Below are 22,893 nucleotides of genomic sequence, written 5' to 3' on the forward strand. Positions count from 1 at the left end.
CGTGTATGTACAAGACATTACTGGATCACAAAGGAATGAGAGACTCTCTGTATCAAGTTTTTTAGAAAGTGCATGTAGCATCATATATTTTTAAAGAAACATTTCATACACGACAGTTGTAGAAGCACTGTTAGCATAAAATGCTGTGGCAACCCAAGGGGGCTTTGCGCACTTTGGTGATCGTGAGACTAAGAGTGACGGCGCGAGTGACAAGTGAAAAAACAGCGACAGACGCAAGGTGACAAAAGTGGAACACAATATGTACAGAATCAATGGTTTGTCGTCAATAAATGAAGAGGAATGTTTTTGTTTGGGAACCAAGGTTGAGGGTGCGACGTCAGTTGCGCTGGACGTTGGATCGGTGTTATAGTATTTGATGTCCCTCTGGATCTTGATAACTTTTTTGTTTAGTTCAAAGGTGTCAAAGGTGGCTATGGTGGAATTAATTTTGTCAAGCAGGTTTTTTGCATCTGGAATAGAGCTGTCTTCCAGAATCAATTTCTCAATTTCTGCAATTTCCTCTAGTTCTTTACGGCTGTGTTCAATGGCGGGGTCAATGCTCAGCAGCATCCAGTGCCGGGAGCAGGTGGTCGCTAGATGACTGAAGCCAGTGCGGAATTACTGATCTTGTGTGAAAATAGCCGATGTGTTTCTGATTTGAAGGCCTAGAGGGATGACATCGGAACTGGGATAGTCCATGAGCATGCGTGCATGGAGATTGGTCTGATCTGTTTCTTTTTTAAGTTTTTCAAGATTGTCTAATAGGACCTTGGAGGTGTTGGCGACCGGGGTTGTGGAGGAAGAGGGTGTGGTATTGGACAGAAGGGAAGGACCACGAAGAATACGTTTAATGTAATTGTCAGTATAGCTGGGCATTGACACCGCCATTGAACACAGCCGTAAAGAACTAGAGGTCATTGCGGAAATTGAGAAATTGATTTTGGAAGACAGCTCTATTCCAAACGCAAAAAACCTGCTCGACAAAATTAATTCCACCATAGCCACCTTTGAACTAAACAAAAAAGTTACCAAGATCCAGAGGGACATCAAATACTATAACACCGACCCAACGTCCAGCGCAACTCACATCGCATCCTCAACTTTGGTTCCCAAACAAAAACATTCCTCTTCATTTATTGACGACGAACAATTGATTCTGTACATATTGTCTTCCACTTTTGTCACCTTGCGTCCGTCGCTGTTTTTTGACTTGTCACTCGTGCCCTCACTCTTTGTCTCACGATCACTAAAGTGCGCAAAGCCCCCTTGGGTTGCCACAGCATTTTATGCTAACAGTGCTTCTACAACTGTCCTGTATGAAATGTTTCTTTAAAAATATATGATGCTACATGCACTTTCTAAAAAACCTGATACAGAGAGTCTCTCATTTCTTTGTGATCCTTTAATGTCTTGTACATACACGGATATTTGTCCTTCTCATTAAATCCGATTGAGATATTGTTGTTCTTAATACAGCTACACCCAGATCTCAACTCAGTCTATGGGTTATACTCCTGTTGTTTTTTACTATATTGTGAGCAGCTGCATAGCTGCGAGAGTAGGTCCCTGCGTGACCACTACTTTCTAACCAATCCAATTGGCCTATTTGGTTCACGTTTCCCTCAACCAAGTATGTCTAGAGAGACTCCCTGCTATACTGACGATTAAATTCAACGTATTCTCAGCGGCCCTTCCCTACTGTACATTACCACGCCCTCTTCCTCCACGATCCCGGTCACCAACACCTCCAAGGTCCTATTAGACATACTTGAAAAACTTAAAAAGAAACAGATCAGAACCAATCTCCATGCATGCATGCTCACGGACTATCTCAGATCCGATGTCATCCCTCTAGGTCTTCAAATCAGAAACACACCGGCTATTTTCACACAAGATCCCAAATTCCGGACTGGCTTCAGTCATCTAGCAACCACCTACTCCCGGCACTGGATGGTGCTGGGCATTGACACCGCCATTGAACACAGCCGTAAAGAACTAGAGGAAATTGAGGAATTGATTCTGGAAGACAGCTCTATTCCAGATGCAAAAAACCTGCTCGACAAAATTAATTCCACCATAGTCACCTTTGACACCTTTGAACTAAACAAAAAAGTTACCAAGATCCAGAGGGACATCAAATACTATAACACCGACCAAACGTCCAGCGCAACTCGCTTCGCACCCTCAACCTTGGTTCCCAAACAAAAACATTCCTCTTCATTTATTGACAACGAACTATTGATTCTGTACATATTGTCTTCCACTTTTGTCACCTTGCGTCGGTCGCTGTTTTTTCACTTGTCACTCGCGCCGTCACTCTTTGTCTCACGATCACCAAAGTGCGCAAAGCCCCCTTGGGTTGCCACAGCATTTTATGCTAACAGTGCTTCTACAACTGTCCTGTATGAAATGTTTCTTTAAAAATATATGATGCTACATGCACTTTCTAAAAAACTTGATACCGAGAGTCTCTCATTCCTTTCTGATCCTGTGATGTCTTGTACATACACGTATATTTGTCCTTCTCATTAAATCTGATTGAGATATTGTTGTTCTTAATACAGATACACCCAGATCTCAACACGGTCTATGGGTTATACTCCTGTTGTTTTTTACTATATTGTGAGCAGCTGCATAGCTGCGAGAGTAGGTCCCTGTGTGACCACTACTTTCTGACCAATCCAATTGGCCTAATTGGTTCAAGGTTTCCCTCAACCAATTATGTCTAGAGAGACTCCCTGCTATACTGACAATTACATTAAACGTATTCTCAGGGTCCCTTCCCTACTGTCCAATACCACGCCCTCTTCCTCCACGATCCCAGTCACCAACACCTCCAAGGTCCTATTAGACATACTTGAAAAACTTAAAAAGAAACAGATCAGAACCAATCTCCATGCACGCATGCTCACGGACTATCTCAGATCCGATGTCATCCCTCTAGGTCTTCAAATCAGAAGCGCACCGGCTATTTTCACACAAGATCCCAAATTCCGCACTGGCTTCAGTCATCTAGCAACCACCTACTCCCGGCACTGGATGGTGCTGGGCATTGACACCGCCATTGAACACAGCCGTAAAGAACTAGAGGAAATTGAGGAATTGATTCTGGAAGACAGCTCTATTCCAGATGCAAAAAACCTGCTCGACAAAATTAATTCCACCATAGTCACCTTTGACACCTTTGAACTAAACAAAAAAGTTACCAAGATCCAGAGGGACATCAAATACTATAACACCGACCAAACGTCCAGCGCAACTCACGTCGCACCCTCAACCTTGGTTCCCAAACAAAAACATTCCTCTTCATTTATTGACAACGAACTATTGATTCTGTACAAATTGTCTTCCACTTTTGTCACCTTGCGTCCGTCGCTGTTTTTTCACTTGTCACTCGCGCCGTTACTCCTTGTCTTACGATCACCAAAGTGCGCAAAGCCCCCTTGGTTTGCCACAGCATTTTATGCTAACAGTGCTTCTACAACTGTCCTGTATAAAATGTTTCTTTAAAAATATATGATGCTACATGCACTTTCTAACAAACTTGATACCGAGAGTCTCTCATTTATTTGTGATCCTGTAATGTCTTGTACATACATGTATATTTGTCCTTCTCATTAAATCTGATTGAGATATTGTTGTTCTTTATGCAGATACACCCAGATCTCAACTCGGTCTATGGGTTATACTCCTGTTGTTTTTTTCCCAATGGTACAACAGGCATGTGTGCCAGCTTTGTGTGCCCCTGGAGCACTTTGGAATTATAGAAAGGGCCGCAGACGCTTGTGCTGTCCTTTCTGTAATACAGATAGTGCTGGCGGACATACAGCACCACCGCTATCACTAGAGGGTGTTCTTTCATTTGCATGGGGGCGAGGTACCAAGAAATGAGGGAATCCCTTTGCCTCTGCGCCCGCGCCATATTATAGAAAAGCTGTCAGGAGGCGCACTGTCAGTTCGCCCCTGATTGCAGCCCTTCAGAGGAGAGAAAGGGGATCCTATGGACCCTCAGACATCCCTTTGCAGGTGGGTGCAGTCACTTACTACACCTGCCTACAAGGGGATCCCTAATACCGTTTAAGAGTGCAGGCGGGTTGCTGCCTGCACAGTTAAACATGGCGCTGCTGCTTCAAAGCCGCTATGTATATCACCTGAATGTGCTGCCCTCAGGGCAACATGAGTTTGCGGCTGTCCTGGGGGCAGCGCATTCATTGTCTTACAGCACACTCTCCTTCTTAGCGCCGAGCGCACCTTTAGAATGGAGTGCTCAGCGCTAACAAGGAGAGTGCACCATATTTTATAATACAGCACCTGGGGCCCGATGTAGGTAATTAGTATTTACCGATTCGTAAATACCGAATTTTACCGATTCGGTATTTACAAATCAGTAAATGCTATGTAGGTATTTTTACCGAATCAATTACCGAATCGGGAATATTCATTGATTCCTATGGACCTTGAGGCCCATAGGAACCTATGGCAATTACTGAATCGGTAAATACCGATTCGGTAAAATTACCGAATTGACAAGGGGGACAGGGTGTCACTTTAACACCCTGTTTCACCCCTCAATCAGGCTTGTGTGCCATGTGACACACATACATGCCCTCAGGGCATGTATGTGTGCCACATGGCACATGTGTACATGCACAGATGTGCATGTACACAGCAATTCGTTATTTACCATGCAATAGTATTACATGGTAAATAACGAATTCTTAGGGGCCTGTGGCACTGTTTCCAGTGCCACCTACATATAGATTTACCGATTTGGTAAATATACCGAATCGGTATTTTACAGAATCTGTAAATTTACCGAATCGGCCCCCTACATCTCAATCACCAAATACCGGTCGGTAACGGCCGAAATCGGTCGTTACCGACCGGTATTTGGTGACCTACATCTGGCCCCTGGTGTATAATGCTTGAACAATCCAACTTTTTCCTCCTTGTGTTTTAGGAGTAAATCTGTAGTGTGTACTGTCCCACTAGATGACTCCATGGGCCTCCTGTAGCCAGCACCATCACAAACGTGGGAATTGCTGGCAGGAAGAGCAAGTGTGGCAGCCTAGCCGAGCAGGTCACTCAACTTTTCCACATAGCAGTGGATGTTTAACCTGGCAATGCTGCAATACGTACTGCAAGTAAGAGGTATCTTTTTCTTGCCCAAACATTCTGGTACCAAGCTATGTTATTGTTATTGTTATTGTTAATGTCGGTTTATATAGCGCCAAATCACCGACAGGTCTCAGGGCACTTTTGACCGCAATGACATAACAGCCCGGGCAGCAACAGGGGGCGCGTTGGATCTATACTGAGCTCAACGCTGTTCTAAATAGAGTTGTCTTTAGGGCTTTCCTAAAGCGAAGCAGGTTTCCTTCCTTGAGAAGGGCTTCAGGCAGCTCATTCCACATTTTAAGCAGTAGGACCGAAAAGGATCTCCCTCCTTTTGTGGCTAGCCTGAACCGAGGACATACAAGCAACTGAGCCTCGGAGGACCTTAGGCTTCTTTTGGGCCTGTAGATGACTAGTCTTTCCTTGATATAGGAAGGGGCTTGCCCGTAGATAGCCTTGTGGGCTATACAGAGACTTTTAAAAGCCGACCTTTGCGTCACTGGTAGCCAGTGAAGACTCAGCAACAGCGGGGATGCATGTGATCTCCTTGGAAGTCTGAAGATTAGTCTTGCCGCATCATTTAAGACTACCTGCAGTCTGTTTGTTAAGGCTTTAGGTAAGCCCAGGTAGAGCGCATTTCCGTAGTCCAGCCTCGACAGTATTTGTGGCAGAAACTATCGTACGGAGCGTGGGCTGGGAAAGAAGTGGAACAAGTTTGCGCAGTTGTCTTATGATGCCGTTGCAGGTACCCACTACCGCAGAGCTTGATTGGTCATTGAGAGGGCGCCGTCTATCTTAATGCCAAGACTTTTGACCGCGATTGCTGGCTTAGGGGTGGGCCCTAATTCCTGTGGCCAGTAAAGGTCACACCAGGGGGAGCAGGTGGATGACACAATTAACACCTCCGTTTTCTCGGGGTTAATCTTCAGGAGGTTCCTGGACATCCAGTTGACTGTGTACCTGAGAATCTCCTGGGCCAGCAACTGGGCCCGTACGGTGTCATCTATGCTCAGCAACAACTGGGTGTCGTCTGCATAGTTAAACACCCGACAGCCCATCTCAACCAAGGTGCTTATTAGTGGTTGCAGGTATAGGTTGAACAGTAAGGGGGACAGGGCGGAGCCTTGGGGTACCCCACATGTCAGGTCTCCTGCTCCTGATACCTCCTCTCCCAGCTGAATACTCTGGGTTCGCCCGGACAGGAAGGATTCCAGCCAGAGGTAAGCAGAGCCCCGAAACCCAAACCCGGCCAACCTATCCAGGAGTATGGTATGGCTGACGGTATCAAACGCCGCTGATAGGTCTAAAAGTATCAGGGCGCTTGGTTTTTTCCGGTCAGCCAACCCTCTAAGGTCGTCCAGCACCGAGAGCATGACTAGCTCGGTGCTATGGTGGGCACGGAACCCTGCCTGCATCTCATGGAGCAGATGGTAAGGACTCCAGGAACGCAGCCAGGGACTGCAGAACATGCTGCTCAAGCACCTTGGATAGAAATGGAAGCTGGGAGATGGGCCGATAGTTTTTTAATACTTTGGGATCGGCCCCTGCTTTCTTGATTAGGGGCTTCACTCGGGCCTCTTTAAAGCTAGCTGGCAGCTGCCCCATGTTCAGTGACCTATTTAGCATGGACAGAATGCGTTCCTCTAGGCTGAGGCGGGCTAAGCGAAACACACTTGGAGGACATGGGTCGGCTGGGGAGCCTGACTTTGTTTTCCTCATTAAGGTTTCTAGGCTCAATGAATCAATCGGGGGAAAACTAGACAAGTACATTCCACCTGGAGTTTTAGCAGGATATAGTTCAGTAGAGCCAACTCTGGTACTTGTTATTTCTTGTAAAATAGTCTCAACCTTCTCTAGGAAATATTTCAAAAAAGTGTCACAATTGAAGGTGGTCTCTATAGGTTGAGTTCTTTTACTTAGTTCCGTGAGGATTTTAAAAGTTTCCTTCTGAACGTTATCTGCCTTATTAATGCGATTTTCGTAGAATGTCGCTTTAGATTCCTGTATATGTTTTTTATATGCCCGAAACAACTGCCTGTATTGTTCACGGGATTCGGGGTCTTTTTTTCTCCTCCAGTTTCTCTCAGCATTTCGCAAATCTTTCCTATGCTCTCTTAGAGCTGGTGTGAACCAGGGGGCTCCCTTCCCACCACTATTCATTTTCTGGGACTTCACTGGTGCAATCTGATCAATTGCCCTTATTACCCCACCCATTAGATCTTTGCACTCTTGGTCTATGTCGGCGCCTGGCGCCGTGGGTTGAGTGAATTCCCTGAGCGACAAAGTCAATGTTTGTGCATCAACATTTTTCCATTGACGAGTCTTTTTAATTTTTGGTGGGGGCTGTGGGGGTTTTGCGCCAATAGGGACATCGCAATATATCAGGTGGTGGTCTGACCAGATACAAGGGAGAACTTTTACTGAGGTGATCTTAGGATCCAACACCCAGACCAGGTCAAGGATGTGGCCCTTTATGTGCGTAGGAGAGTCTACCAGTTGCCTGAAACCAAGCGAACACATTGTTGTCGCCAAAGAGCTAGCTGCTGGCTCCTTTTTCTCCTTGTCCCAGTGTAGATTAAAGTCTCCGGTGACTACTATGTTCTTATAACGTGAGCATATATCCGATATGCTAGCCATAAATAGATCGTTAAAGGCCGAGGTGGAATTTGGCGGGCGATAGACAGTGAGGATGATTAAACATAAATTATCAAACATAATTTTCACTGCCAACATGTCGGCCAGTTCCACTGTTTCTGTCAAGATTTTAATTGCAGCTAGATTTTTCTTAAAGAGTATAGCTACTCCTCCCCCACGGGCATTCCCTGCGCGATTATGCCAGTGTATGTCATAACCTGATGGAACTGCTGCTATAATGTCTGGTAGAGAGTTTTCCCCGAGCCAGGTCTCAGTCAATGTTAAAACATCGATTTCTCCAGCTTGGAGTAAGGTGAAAATCTCAAGACTATGGCACTGCAGTGATCTGGTGTTTAAACTAGCCAGATTCAGGGTATGAGAATGGGAGGTGGACTTACTGCTGCATGAACCGCGAATAGAAAGTTCTTCTAGTAAGGCTAGCGTAGTTCCATCCAATGAATGGGTTCCCTTCTGTAGATGGTATAGTGCATCCCGTGTGTACGTAATTCTGCAGACAGGAGCCCCAGCCCCTGCACCCGTTCGTGCGCGGACGGGCGCAGACGGGCTGGACTCTGGCGTGACTCCGGCGCGATTCAGGCGCGCCCGTTGTGCGCGTCCGCTGCGCGGAGTCATGACTAACCATTTTTATACCTGAGACTAGAGCGCCGAGTCAATGTAGCCCTATCAAAGATGGCCGCCGTCAAATTCGGCCGAGCAGAATGAAAGAATGGCCCTAGAATCGGCCACAGGTATCTGAGTCACCCCCAAGACAATAAAATGCTCCAAAATGCTAGGGAGGGATCGTGTGTCTGTCCTAGATATTGTGGGTGTCAATGCTGGCTCCGATGTGAGAAAAACGGGGGGTGTCGGACACAAAGGAACAACAGTACAATGCAATGTAAAATAGGTAAAATCACAGATTAAAAGTTAAGCAGCCAACCGGCTGTGGTGTCAGTGCAAAAGTCAAGTTATCTCGCGAGCAGCGTTTTGAGACACACCCATCTGTCGCCCAACCTCCAAACCCATGGGACCCTCTCACACATACCCATTTGGCTCAACTCCTCTCTTCATTGTCAAACGTTCTATTCCATATCAGAAGGAAATTTAAATGTATTTTACTTCTATTTTGATATCTTAAAATGTATCATTCATCCTGAGACCTTTTTGGTTGCTTTCATGTTTTTAGGTCTTTATATTCAACTAATTTATATAAATAATATAGATCATTGTCCAATACCGGTTTACATATTTTCTCCAAGAAATCAAATCATTAACATAAAGTTTGATCGTCTGGGACCAGTTTTGGAAAGTGACAGATTGTATATGACTATTTGATCACAGTATTAGAGCCAAAGCCTGCAGTTAGATAACAGAGGGGACTTGGGACTTCTTTGTCTTGTGATTTTTAAAATTGACTTTTTAGAGGGAGATGACCATTAGCTCTTATTGAGGCTGAACGCTGTTGATGTGCTGATGATCCAGTGCCCCTATAGAAAATATGCCATAAGCAACACTACCCAACTCCACAATACTCACCATTAATCATAAATCATTCACAAGGCCCATAAACTAACATGACATATTTTGAGCAACTGAATCATGTGACCTAATTAATAAAACCTATTCAAAAACTATATACATATTTATATACAACTGCAGTATAATGTTTCCATCATTGGTTATATAAAACTTTGCATTTAATTAAGCCACTTAGGCGAATGAATCTGCTAATGGTAACCTAAAACTCAGAAAAAACAAGGCCAGCTTGTATTTTAAGAATCTTATTTATTAACTATTAATCAAAGAAAGTGCATTTTTATTAGTCTTTTTATTCAAGCATTATCTTTTTAGAGGATTAGCAAAAGTATTGACAGTGTCAAGCAAAATCAGTTAGCATATTTTAAACATGAATAAACAGTTTTCCATCACCTAAACCCTAACGTCCCTGTCTAAAACTCACTTCACCTAAAAGAATAATGTTAAAGTCATTAGGCCTATTGATTCTTACGTGGTCCAAGAAAAGTCCGACAGCACGTCTCAGTCTCAGGAGAAGATGAGCAGCAAGCGCGCCCTCCCTCCCAAAGGGTCAGTGTTTATACCTTTCTAACTAGTCTAAAGTAACATAATCGAATTTTTTTTCCAAAAGCTGAAGTCTCGATTGGCCAAACCACATCGGCCCACTATTAGATCATTGTCCTCTGACCAAGTCCGGGGCCACATCATAGCCCTTATTGTTCATAGTTTTACCATCCTCTTTGCTTCCTCAAAAAGTTACATTTCCCGAGGAGGAACTCTCGTCTTTCAATCTTGGCAGGTTCCGCCACATCCTGTCCTTGACAAGGACAGCAAGAACGCATCTCAACTCGACCATGTCTGATATCATTTACTGTTCAGCAGAAAGATGACTTTTCCATCAGCACGACTGCGCATTGCTGAATCTTTTCTCTGGTCAAGTTTTCACAAGCTGCAAAACCCGCCATCCATTTTTGTCAGGCCCATTCGTAAAACTAATACATAAACAAACACAAAACATCGATTAATGTGAGAAATAAAGTTCGTTCTGTTTCCCACCCACCTTTGCTAATAATTACCCATTAATCTATGTTACCTAGCAGAAGCAAATGAAGCAACAAACAGATTCGTGCAACATTTAAGACAAGAAAACAAAACATGTGCACACAGAAATAAGCACATGCAATTATAAAACAGCCGCATTTAATATTAACGAAAACAATAAACAAAATTAGTTTATTTATTACACACACACATGCATTTGCAACATAAGCACATATAAGAGCACACATATTAGTTTCCCGCGTGTAGTGATCTGCAATTTTTACTCTAGGTTGATTAGTACATTTCACTGCACACCTTGTTAATATTATTATTAATTATGGAAGCGCAACTTTGTGAGTTGAAATAAATGTATTTCCAAATCTCGCTCCATCACTGACTTAATTCCATGCATCCCTGTTCCAAACAACCCAGTGGAAGGCTTTCTCTGCATGCGTCACTACTGAATACTGGAGAAAAAAATCTCACACTTGGCTAGATCGATAGAAGAAATCATATTATCGGTTAATTCATAAATTCATGTATTACTGAAAAAATCCCCATTGATCTGAATACACTCCTGTAGTCAGTCATAACCTTAGAATACATACTTGCAGTTAGCTACAATAAAGTCCTAGAGACATTCGGCCTCTGTGACCGCCTTTATGAGTACCCACCTGTCCTCCCCTATAAATTAAATAGCTTGGGAGCTGATTCCCAGCAAAATGCGAGCATGAAAAAAACAACAAAAACACAGACAATATAGGCAGGCTGGAAGAAAATGCTGCTAAGATACCAAATATTCAAGGAATGGATAATTGGTAACACGGTCAATAATAGGGACCAGAATATTACCAACAGCTCCCTACAAGCAGAAAAAGCATTAACAACCTGATAGCTTTATTTTCAGCTCTTCAATTAAACAAAAATCAAATAAAGCTAAGAGGATAACCCATCACCTACTTTTCCAAACCTCAGTATGGAGTTTCTTTGATTCTGACATTGTGTCAAGGTGCTCTTAAGCTCATCACTTTCCAGAAGGTCTGGCTTTTTGCATCACTTGTCCCTGCCTTCCAACCCAAGTAGTTGGACCAAACACTCTTCCATGGCCACCTTCTCACACCAAGAAAGCAAAAGGAGGGAGAGCCTAGGCCGACAGATGCCTGCAAGGTCACGCTTCCTCCTATCTCTGCTGCTGGTCCACAAAACAGCTTTGCATACACTTTCAGTTGGACCTTCGTGGCCTCCAGCCGGATGATCCAGGCCATTACACCAATGACAATCTCAGCTGCCTTCCTGGGTGTCCCGCTACTTTAATGTAAACTTCCTGTGAGTTGTCCAGAGCTGAGGCTGAGCACTCCACCAGGACCCGCCTGCGCATACTTACAGTTGATTTTATGTGATCCTGAAAATTGGAAAAATTAAACTAAACGAATGAACTCATAGATGCTGTTCTTAGCCTGTTGTCCTCTCTTTGCAGGACTCATTGTTGTCTATAATTAAGGGACCTCCACTTTACATGTCTTTAACTCCTTTCTGTAAGGGATGTTAGCGAAGTTTTGATGGTACATTTAATACTAAATAAATGCAGTGTGATACCAAAGGCTTAAAAAGCTTAAAAAGCTCAGTGATGAAACTGGAATTTATAAAGATGTCTAAGTCTTAAGGCCTGAGGCCTGCTTTAAAAGTTTTAACCGGGAGGTGCCCCTTCCAGAAATCATTGTAGGTGCTTGACACAAGTATATGTATCACAGTTGCTCACTGATCATGCTCAAGCAGTGCGCCAAGCTCCAGTGCAGAAACATTTCCCACAAATGTTTCTCTCAAATGTTATGCTCGTGGACTCCACAAATGCCCAATTCCAACATCTTGAGACGAAGTGTGATTTATATGCTTAGAAACTGAAACGAACATAATCACAATTATTTATTCATTCATTTGTTTTTATGTTGTTTTAATCTCAGTTTCCTTTATCCCATTCCTAATGTATCTGTCGTTTATGCTGTCAGATCATTTTTGGCTCATACATAAATGATTCAAATATTTAATATAAATGTGATATTACTGGTGAATGAAAGATTACATTATTACAATGTATATTTTGCTGCAATTTCACAAACTGAAACGTAAACAGCAGAAGTGCTTCCTTTTCCAGGGTGGGAGACAAATAAGTACATTTGCGTATTTTTGTCCTGGGGAAGAAATTACCACATGGGAAAAAATATTTTCCTTGTGAAGAAGAAAAAGGTTGAAGATTGTCATTTTACACATTTTTAATATGCACACTCCTGTGGACGGTCCGCCATTGGGACAATCAACTCCAGTATACATGATGGAGCTTGACCATGCGGGGACCATCAATGATTTGTAATATTCATGGTGTATTTAGAACTCTGTGAAACCTTGGACATGCAAAGACTTGTCCAAATCTAAAGCCTAAATCCACGATGTGTAGATTTGCACATTTTTTGTAATTGTAAATAAGATATGTGTCTTAGAATTCCAACTTTTTTCTGGTACTGTCTAACCTTTTTTTCACAGGGATACCCGTGAATTAATGGTAGGTTTAGATTTACAGGAGTATACCTGGAATCTCTAACTCCAAACCCGATGGATTTCTTCAATTGAAAATCCACCTGTTTGAAGTTAATGTAGAAGAATGGTTTGCATTTGAGTTTATTGCTTTTTTTTCTTCATAGAGAAAGTAAAGTTTCTTATCCAGAAATGTGTCCCAATACAACCGCATGACATATTTGAGTGACGGTGGCTCTCTTCTCACATGGAATTCAAACTTATACGTTTTTGTCGTTATAAATGCACGTGGAAATTTGGTGTGAAAACTACATGGAAAGGTTTTGTCGATGCCCACAGAGCGTGGCCCCACATCCCCTTACCCTAGACACCCTCTTTGCTCCCTGCCAACCGCCACTCACCCTCACTAGCTACTTCGTTGATGATTACCACCTCCTATGAGGAGATGGTAATATATGCACAGTAGACCATGGAATTGGGAAAAAACTGTGAATTCATTAATCATTAACATTTTGTAATGTAGAGCATTTTGATGGGCAAATGTGGTGAATGTGAATGGAGTCAAGGGGCCACAATTATGACATGTCAGGTGTTGCGACTCGCAATTTGCGTTTTTTAGCGACTCTCAATGTGCAAATCGCAAAACGTGATGTACAACAGTGTCTTATACACTGTTTGCGATTTCCAAATAGGTCGCAAGGGACCTGCCTCATTAATATTCATGAGGCTGATCACAATTTGTGACCCATTGGGAATGGCTGGTACTCACAGGGATGGTGGCCTGCTGGGGTAAGCAGACCATCATGTCTGTGTCTGCTTTTTAAATAAAGCAGGTTTTGGGGTTTTGTTTGCTGCCCATTTTCCTTAAAGGCAAATGGGATGCATTTCAAAACTAAAAATGAAAAAAAAAAATCATTTTTTTACAGTGGGCAGTGGTCTTTCTCTGAAAAATGGTGGTGCCCCCTTTTTCACAAAACCCCTTACTATTTGCGAATGGCTTACCACCAATTTAAAATTGGCGGTAATCTGCAAATCTTTTGCGACTGCATTCATGGTCGCTAAACATTCATACATACCAGTGCGACTCTCTAATATTGACTCGCTAACCCTATTTTGTGAGTCATAATAGGTTACCGGCCAGCAAAATAGGGTTGGTACATAGGAAAATTTATTTTACCCGTCGCAAACAGCCCAATGGGCCATTTGCGACCAGTAAAATGTGTCGTACATATGGCCCAAGGTTCATTAAACATATTCATGGTTTGTGCCTGGTATGGAAAACATTTCACTTTCTTAATATAGTCTTTCAAGTGTAGTGTGACCAGAGCCATTCAGCTCGTACATTCCAATCACAGAAGTGTCTCCTTCCTATGAGTAACAAATTTGCATTATTTTTACTTTTCAGAGCTCCCCCTGTGATAGGATATTTGCCTTTTGAGGTTCTGGGTACTTCTGGCTATGACTACTATCACATTGATGACCTAGAACTCTTAGCAAGATGTCACGAACATTGTAAGTATTAGAAGTGATAACGTAGTGATTTTTATAACAATGTGTTGCATTTATTTTGTTTAACTTAACTGTAATTTGATTCATGAAGCACTTTCAGCAAAGCATTGTGCAATTTTAAAAATACAGTTCAAATAATTGAAATAGCATTAAATGAATAAACAACATCATAATGAGTATCAAGAAGAACCTGTATGAAAAGAAGGTAACATTAGCGTAAACAAGAATGTGCAGAGAAATCTATGGTGTGGGAAGAAGTGAGAAAGATCGAAAATTAGAAGAGATTGTCTGTATCCATCTAAGCAATTCCTTTTCTATGCTTTTTACAATCTACTGATGCTAGCTGTCTGATGCCTGTTTTATGATTCCAAAAATTCGATTTATTTTTATTTTACATTTTTTATATATAAGGTTTTATCTGGCGCGAACATGACCCTAGAGGGTGTCAGAGTGCTTTACATTATAATGTACGGAAACGTTAGATGGTTCGGGGGTAATATACATACATTCGGTAAACGACATTCGATATAGAAAGATGTAGACAGTAGTATATAAGATAACATAAGTTGCTAACAGTGATAAAAGGTTTAGCGTTGTAGGGAATTAATGTGTTCATTAGAAGCAAATTCACTTCTTTTTCACTTCTTTTTTTAAGGAAGAGGGTATTCGTCGTACATCTGAAGATAAGGAGATCCAAATCTTCAGTGCAATACCAGAGAAGGCTCTGCAACACATTATCTTTTTGTGGAAGGATTGTGGTTTTAATAGTAGTGAGCTCACTCTTTGGAAGGCTCTGCACCCTCCAGAAGGTACTAGCTTTTGTGCTGAGTAGCTGGGGTTTTTGTGCCATGCAGGCGATCTTTAGTTGTATTCTTGCCTCATATGGTAGCCAATTCAGTTCTTTTAAGGTCGGTGAAATGTGGCTATTTCTTTTTGTTCCAGAGACGAGCCTGGCCGCAGCGTTACGAGAAGCCCTCAGTGGGGCCAACTTGTATTTGGGGAGTCCGCATAGAGTGATACTTCCGTAATCCAATCTTGTCAGCATTAGGGCTTGTACCACCATTTTTAAGTCAGCCTGTGGAAGGAAGAGTTTAAGTTTCCTTAGGATGCTCAGCTGATGATTAGCGCCTTTGGTGGCATTACTGATATGCGCCTGCATATTAAAGTGTTTTTCCAGGGTGATACACAAGGATTTAGTGGAGTCAATGATGTGGGGAGAGTAGTCAAAGGTGGTTAGATACTTTAGCCAGAGGTGTATCTTGGGTGTGTGGTTGGGAGGGGAGGGGAGGAGGAATTCTGTTTTTTTGGTGTTGAGCATGAGATGGTTGTCAGTGAGCCAACGTTGAGTCTTATGGAGAATAGCATTGAGGAAGATGAAGTCTTCTGGGGAGGAGATTTTCATTTTAGAGTTGTGTAGCGTCTGCATACCAGTGATACAGAATGTTCACAGAGTTCAGTGCGTTTGCTAGTGGTTCCATGAGTAGATTGAAAAGAATGGGTGATAGTGCTGAGCCCTGTGGAAACCCTAGGCTGACCTAGGAAGGTTGGGAGAGTGATTGCTTCATCTTGATTCGTTGGGTTCTGTTGTTAAGGCATGAGGTAAACCATTGTAGCACGGTACCAGATAGGCCCATCCTTCATTCCAGAAGGGACAGAAGGTTGTCATGCTTAAGCGTGTCGAAGGATAAGTCAAGAAGTATCATGCGGCATGATTCATTCTGGTGTAGCATTTTTAGTATATCGCTGTTGTATGGGTGAGTGCTGATTCGATGCTGTGTCCCTGACGGAATCCGGATTGGTGTTGGTCCATGAGGTTGAAATTCTCAATGTGGTTGCATAATTGAGTTGGTACACATTTTTCCAGTAGTTTCGCCAGAGTGGGGATGTTGGATATAGGACGGTAGTTGTTGAGATCAGAGGAGAGGGAGTTGACTTTCTTTAGTATGGGTGTTACCTGCCCTACTTTGAGGCATTCATGTATGGTACCTTGCCTGATGGAGGCGTTTACAATCTTTGTCCATAAGGGGAGAATAGAATATTTTATCGTTTTGAATAGGGAAGGAGGTAGTGGATCAGCGAAATGATTGGAGGGATTAATCGCAAGAAGGGTGATATAGATGTTGTTTTAAGAGTAGGGCGTGAAGGTGTGCCAAGAGGCACTGTTCTTTAGGGTTCCCGTTGGTGTACTAAGCTGATCCTTGATCTGGGAGTAAAATGTAGACTCATGGTCAATAGTTGGAGGAGGGGCATTCCTAGATTGTATGTCGCATTCAATGGTTTTAATCTTTCTATGAAGAAATTGACAAGTTCCTCGCAGCTAGGTGTAGCCGACTCTCTGAGTTCCGTAGAGTTTGGTGTGTTGAGCAATCGTTGTTTAACTATTTCAAATAGTTTTTTTGGGACGGTTGATGGCATGGTTCTGCTGCGTTGTAAAAAAAAGTCTGCCTTGGCCTTCAGGATTCTCCTGTTGTATGTATTCCTCAGTGCTCTAAGGTGATTTTGGTTTTCTATGGAGGGTCTCGATCTCCAAATTCGTTCGGCTGATCCGAGCTTGCGCCGGTCAGAGTTCAGAATCTCGTTGAACCAAGGTTTGGAGATTTTAGTGGAGGGGGGCAGTTGAGTCAAGTATTTCAAGAATAGTGGAGTTGTAAAAGACTGTGAGGTCATGAACATCTGGCATGTCTGTCTGGGGGATCAGGTTGGTGCTGCATCAGCTTGCTAGGTCGATAGGGTTGATATTTTGAATATTTATTTTCTATTGTTTTGTTTTTGACCCTGTAACCAGGCAGGTCACTCCTCTCACTGCCACGCAGCCCCCTGTGTGACTTGAGCACCGCTGCTGCTGCCGCCCGTTGACCGGTATCCCGCCTGCGCTTTGCTTTTTACTTCGTTTTTGCCTCTGTACTGTCTGCCTCGTATTGCTTCAGCCTATATCTCAATGCCCCCACTGTTGGTTTCTTTGTGTCCGTTTTCTCCCTTGTGCCCCATTCTCTTGTTGTCCCTTTTGTCTTCTGTGACCCACACCCGTTTCCCGCCGCTGTGTCCCCTGCGGCCCGCCCCCCTCCAAACTCATTCGCCACCCCGCTCCCGCCTCCCAGCTGCTCCTCCCTCCTGCAGCCCCTCAAGTGGGGGCCGCGCAGCGGGCGCGCCAAAGGAGCGCTTGAGTCAAGCCCGTCTGTGCCCGTCCGTGCCTGGACTTTGCCCAGTGCCAGGACCCCTGGTCGACGCACACACCACAACACCCGCATCGGCTACGACTCCAGCACTCTCCACGCACTCAACGCCAGACGATCTTGCACCTGCTGCCAGGCCGCCCCGAAATGCACCCAAGGCCCCTTCTCCTGCCGGAACTGCAGCTTCACCAGCATCCGGCCCGCCAACCCGCCCAACAAGAAACCCAACTTCCTCAGATGCATCCTGCTCAACACCCGCTCTGCCCGCAAACACGCCATCGAACTCTGGGACCTACTCGACACCAATGCCCCAGACATCGCCTTCCTGACGGAGACCTGACTGACCCCCTCCTCGGCACCTGACATCGCCATAGCCATCCCGGAAGGCTACAAGATCACCCGCACAGACTGAACTAACGGAATAGGAGGAGGAATTGCCATCATCCACAGGAACACTCTCAAAATCTCAACACACGCCGACGACACCCTCAACACCGCCGAACACCTGCACTTTCAGATCCACACTAACCCCAACACCACCCTCAGAGGCACCCTCATCTACAGACCCCCCGGACCCGCCCGCAGTTCAGCGACTCCATCACCGACTTCAGCAGCACACATGCCCTCGCCTCCACGGACTACATCCTCCTCGGGGACCTGAACTTCCACCTCGAGAACAACAACAACGCCAACTCCTCCACCCTGATGGACAACCTCGGCAACCTCGGACTCAGACAACTCGTCACAACACCCACTCACTCTGCCGGCCACACGCTTGACCCCATCTTCTCAGCGAGCACTCACGTGTTCTTCGACCGCACCAACGAACTCCACTGGACCGACCACCGATGCATCCACTTCACCTTCCGGCAACCCACCACACACCACTACACCCAGCAGATGCCTCGTCGTAGCTGGGGCAAGATCACCAAGGACCAGCTAACCGCCACCCTCGCCCAGAGCCCACCCGCTGACCCGACCGACCCCGAAGCCGCAGCACGCAGCCTCAGACAATGGATCAACGACTGCGTCAACACCCTCGCCCCACTCAAGAAGCCTCCCAACACCCACACCAGTAAGAGAGCCAGCTGGTTCACTGAAGACTACCAGGCCTCCAAGCGAATCTGCTGAAAACTAGAAAAAAACTGAACTCGCGAAAGAACACCGGAAAGCTACTCAGCCCACAGGAACTCCACCTGCCAACACCACCAACTCATCAGATCCGCCAAAAGGACCGCCTTCAGAGACCGCATAGACAACAACACACACAACAGCAAAGAGCTTCAACCCCAGCTCCAACACCAACAACATCCCACCATCACAAGACCTGTGTGACTCGCTGGCCACCTTCTTCCATCGCAAGATCACAGACATCCACAACAGCTTTGACGCCGTCACCACCCCAGCAACCACCGACACCCCCGCTCCCACCCGCACCAACCGCCTGCTCGCCTGGACCAACATCAACGACGACGACACCATCAAGATCATGAACACCGTCCACTCCGGATCCCCGGAAGACCCCTGCCCACACCACATCTTCAACAAAGCCAGCAGCATCATCGCACCCCACCTCCGGAAAATCCTCAACATCTCCTTCAAGACAGCGACCTTCCCGGAGAGCTGGAAGCACACAGAGATCAACGCCTTACTAAAGAAACCCAAAGCAGACACCAAGGACCTCAAGAACTTCAGTCCCATCTCCCTGCTCCCATTCCCGGTGAAGGTCATCGAAAAGGCCGTCAACAAACAACTGACCAGCTTCCTCGAAGAGAACAACATCCTGGATCCGTCCCAGTCCGGGTTTCGCAGCAACCACAGCACCGAAACTGCCCTCATCGCCGCCACCAACGACATCAGGATCCTGCTCGACAACGGAGAAACCACGGCCCTCATCCTCCTGGACCTGTCAGCCGTGTTCGACACAGTCTGCACCCAGACACTAAGAGAACGCCTCCACAATGCCGGAATCCAAGAGAAGGCCCTGGACTGGACCACCTCCTTCCTCGCCGGGAGAACCAAGAGCGTCCGCCTCCCCCCCCTTCCGCTCCGAAGCCACCAAGATCATCTTCGGCATACCCCAAGGCTCATCCCTCAGCCCAACGCTGTTCAACGTCAACATGGCACCACTCGCCCACGTCGCCTGACAGCACAACCTCAACATTATCTCCTACACCGACGACACCCAGCTAATCCTTTCGCTCACCAAGGACCCCCACACTGCCAAAACCAACCTCCATGAAGGCCATCGCTGACTGGATGAGGACCAGCCGTCTGAAGCTGAACTCAGACAAGACGGAGGTCCTCATCCTCGGTTCCACACCCATGGCCTGGGATAACTCCTGGTGGCCGACAGCACTAGGAGCACCCCCTACACCCACCAACCACGCACGAAACCTGGGGGACATCCTCGACTCCACACTCTCCATGACAAAGCAGGTCAACGCTGTCTCCTCCTCTTGCTTCAACACCCTTCGCATGCTTCGCAGGATCTTCAAGTGGATCCCCACCGAAACTAGAAGGACAGTCACCCAGGCCCTCATCAGCAGCAGACTGGTCTATGGAAACGCACTCTACGCAGGAGCCCTGGCCAAACTCCTGAAATGACTCCGACGCATCCAGGACGCCTCCACACGCCTGATCCTTGACATCCCCGCCACAGCCACATCACACCCCACCTGAAAGACCTGCACTGGCTCCCCATCAACAAGAGGATAACCTTCAAGCTCTTCACCCATGCACACAAAGCACTCCACGCCACCGGGCCAGCGTATCTCAACATCCGACTCGGCCTCTACACGCCAGCTCCGTTCCGCAGACCATGCCCTCGCCACCGTCCCCCGCTTCCGAAGAGTGACCGCCAGCGGCAGATCATTCTCCCACCTCGCCGCCAAGACGTGGAACACCCTCCCCATCCGCCTACGGCAGACTGAAGACCTCCTAACCTTCAGGGAACTCCTCAAGACCTGGCTATTCGAACAGTAGCAGCATCCCCCCCTACCCCCCCCAGCGCCTTGAGACTCTCACGGGTATGTAGTGTGCTTTTCAAATGCTATGATTGATTGATTGATTGGTCACCTCCATATTGATAAAGAGTATGCTGTAATGGTCAGACCAATGACAGGAGATAATGGAGTCTAGTGAGATAATGTTCGTTTTTGTAATGATGCGGTCTAATGTCTCTCCCTTGTTGTGGGTTGGACTGTCACAGAATTGAGTCAAGTCCTGATTTGACAGGAAGAATTTGAAACAGCTTACAGCATTATCGTTCGTATTACTCTAATGTAGATTGAAATCTCCTAAATAAATCTGCGACACTTGTGAATTGTCATTGGATGTAATGAGTTCCATTATCTGTTCAATGAAAGGCAGATTATCACCTGGGGGTGGTATATTATGTGAAGTTTGCTAATGAGGCCTTTAGGATTCTCCTGTTGTATGCATTCCTCAGTGCTCCAAGGTGATTTATTTTTTCAATGGAGGGTCTCGATCTCCAAATTCCTTCGGCTGTTCTTAGCTTGCGCCGGTCAGAGTTCAGAATCTCGTTGAACCAAGGTTTGGAGATTTTGGTGGAGGGGGGCAGTTGAGTCAAGTATTTCAAGAATAGTGGAGTTGTAAAAGACTGTGAGGTCATGAAAGTCTGGCATGTCTGTCTGGGGGATCAGGTCGGTGCTGCATCGGTTTGCTAGGTCGATAGGGTTGATATTTTAAATATTTATTTTCTATTGTTTTGTTTTTGTTGGTTGGCATCTTTTCGGAGTCACCTCCATAATGATAAAGAGTTTGCTGTAATGGTCAGACCAATGACAGGAGATAATGGAGTATAGTGAGACAATGTTCGTTTTTGTAATGATGAGGTCTAATGTCTCCCCCTTGTTGTGGGTTGGACTGTTACAGAATTGAGTCAAGTCCTGATTTGACAGGAAGAATTTGAAACAGCTTACAGCATTATCGTTCGTATTATTCCAATGTAGATTGAAGTCTCCTAGAAAAATCTGCGACACTTGTGAATTGTCATTGGATGTAAATGAGCTCCATTATCTGTTCAATGAAAAGCAGATTATCACCTGGGGGTGGTGTATTATTTGAAGTTTGCTAATGAGGCAATTGTTGTTCATGATGTTGATGCAAAGATATTCACAGGTGGATAAGGAGACAGTGTCACTTTGGTTAACTGAGATTGTGTTTCGGAAGATTCAGGCTAACCCACCTCCAGGTTTAATGAGTCTGTCTAGGCGGATTATGTCATGACTAGGAGGGACCAGTAGGGCTAGGATAGTAGAGGAGGAGCTATTTAGCCATGTTTCAGTAAGGATGACAATGTCAAGCTTGTTTGAGAGGATGAGATCGTAGATGTCGGACGCATGTTTGATAGCTGATCTGCAGTTGAGGAGTACACACTTCAGTTTGCTAGTAGGATGGGAGAGGGTTGTATGCACTAAGTTGATATTTGTAAGGTTTTCACTATTTATAGATCTGTTGTTGAGAGTAGGTTCTCTGTAAGGGTTAGCTTGAATGGTTTGAATGCTACCATGTAGAGGCTTGCTGTTGTCTAAAGGGCTGGCATAAGGTAATCAGTGTCAGATAACTCAGCACCTAGTCTCTTGGAACAAGAAGGGTTGTTGGGGAAAGGTATACTATTCTGAATAGTATGTTCAGTGTGTGGTTCTTTAGTGGTATATCTACTATTTTGGTAACTGATTTGGTTCACAGTGACATTAGTGGCTCTGTGAGAGTTTAGGATCTCTTTTGTGATTGTTGATAGGTTTTGCATTTCGTCCTTGAGATAGGATAGTCCGAGGGATATCTCATTGAAATGTGCTCTCCAATCAGAGTTAGGGTAGCAAAATGTGTGTTGAGGTGTGTGCTCTATTGGAGAGAGTCCGCATGTTCGGACATGGTGAGTGAGGAAAGCATTGTTAGATTCCAATGGGGTAAGTTGATCCGGGCGGAATGAGGGGGGACCGTATGTGAAAGGGTGAAGGCCTTGTTAAGTGATGGGATGGTAAGGCCTATTGCGCCTGAGAGGGGTATGATTTAAGAGTGGTGGATCAGGTTGGGGGGTAGAAGTGTCACAGTTAATACAGTGTTGTGAATCCACAATGTATTTTGCCCTCTCATTTTGTAGCAAATAAACGGCCTCAGACCAGGCTTGCTGGTAAAGGTATAGCGCGTGCAGTGTTTTGAATACAAAACTCTGGAGAAGGGTGCCTGCTGACTAGAGGCCTGGGGGAGGAGGGATATGACGTCCCCACCATTGAAAAGTATGTATCTGCTTTTTTCATAGGCTGTTCAGTACTCTAGTGATGCATTCACACACATTATGTTATAATGATGTTGATTTGCATCAAGGTGGTACAAAAGGGGGAGGTGAAGG

At 45.1% G+C, this 22,893-nt stretch overlaps 1 protein-coding gene across 1 annotated transcript in view; it reads left to right on the top strand.

Annotated features, from left to right (window-relative positions):
* NPAS2 (neuronal PAS domain protein 2) overlaps window positions 1-22,893 on the top strand; it is a 420,609-nt gene that overhangs the window by 238,012 nt on the left and 159,704 nt on the right. The window contains exon 10 of the mRNA XM_078658025.1: window positions 14,240-14,346. Coding sequence (XP_078514151.1) covers window positions 14,240-14,346 — 107 coding nt within the window. The remainder of the gene's footprint in view (window positions 1-14,239; window positions 14,347-22,893) is intronic.

This window comes from Lissotriton helveticus, chromosome 8 (assembly GCF_964261635.1).
Source record: "Lissotriton helveticus chromosome 8, aLisHel1.1, whole genome shotgun sequence".
NCBI classification, from domain to species: Eukaryota; Metazoa; Chordata; class Amphibia; order Caudata; family Salamandridae; genus Lissotriton; species Lissotriton helveticus.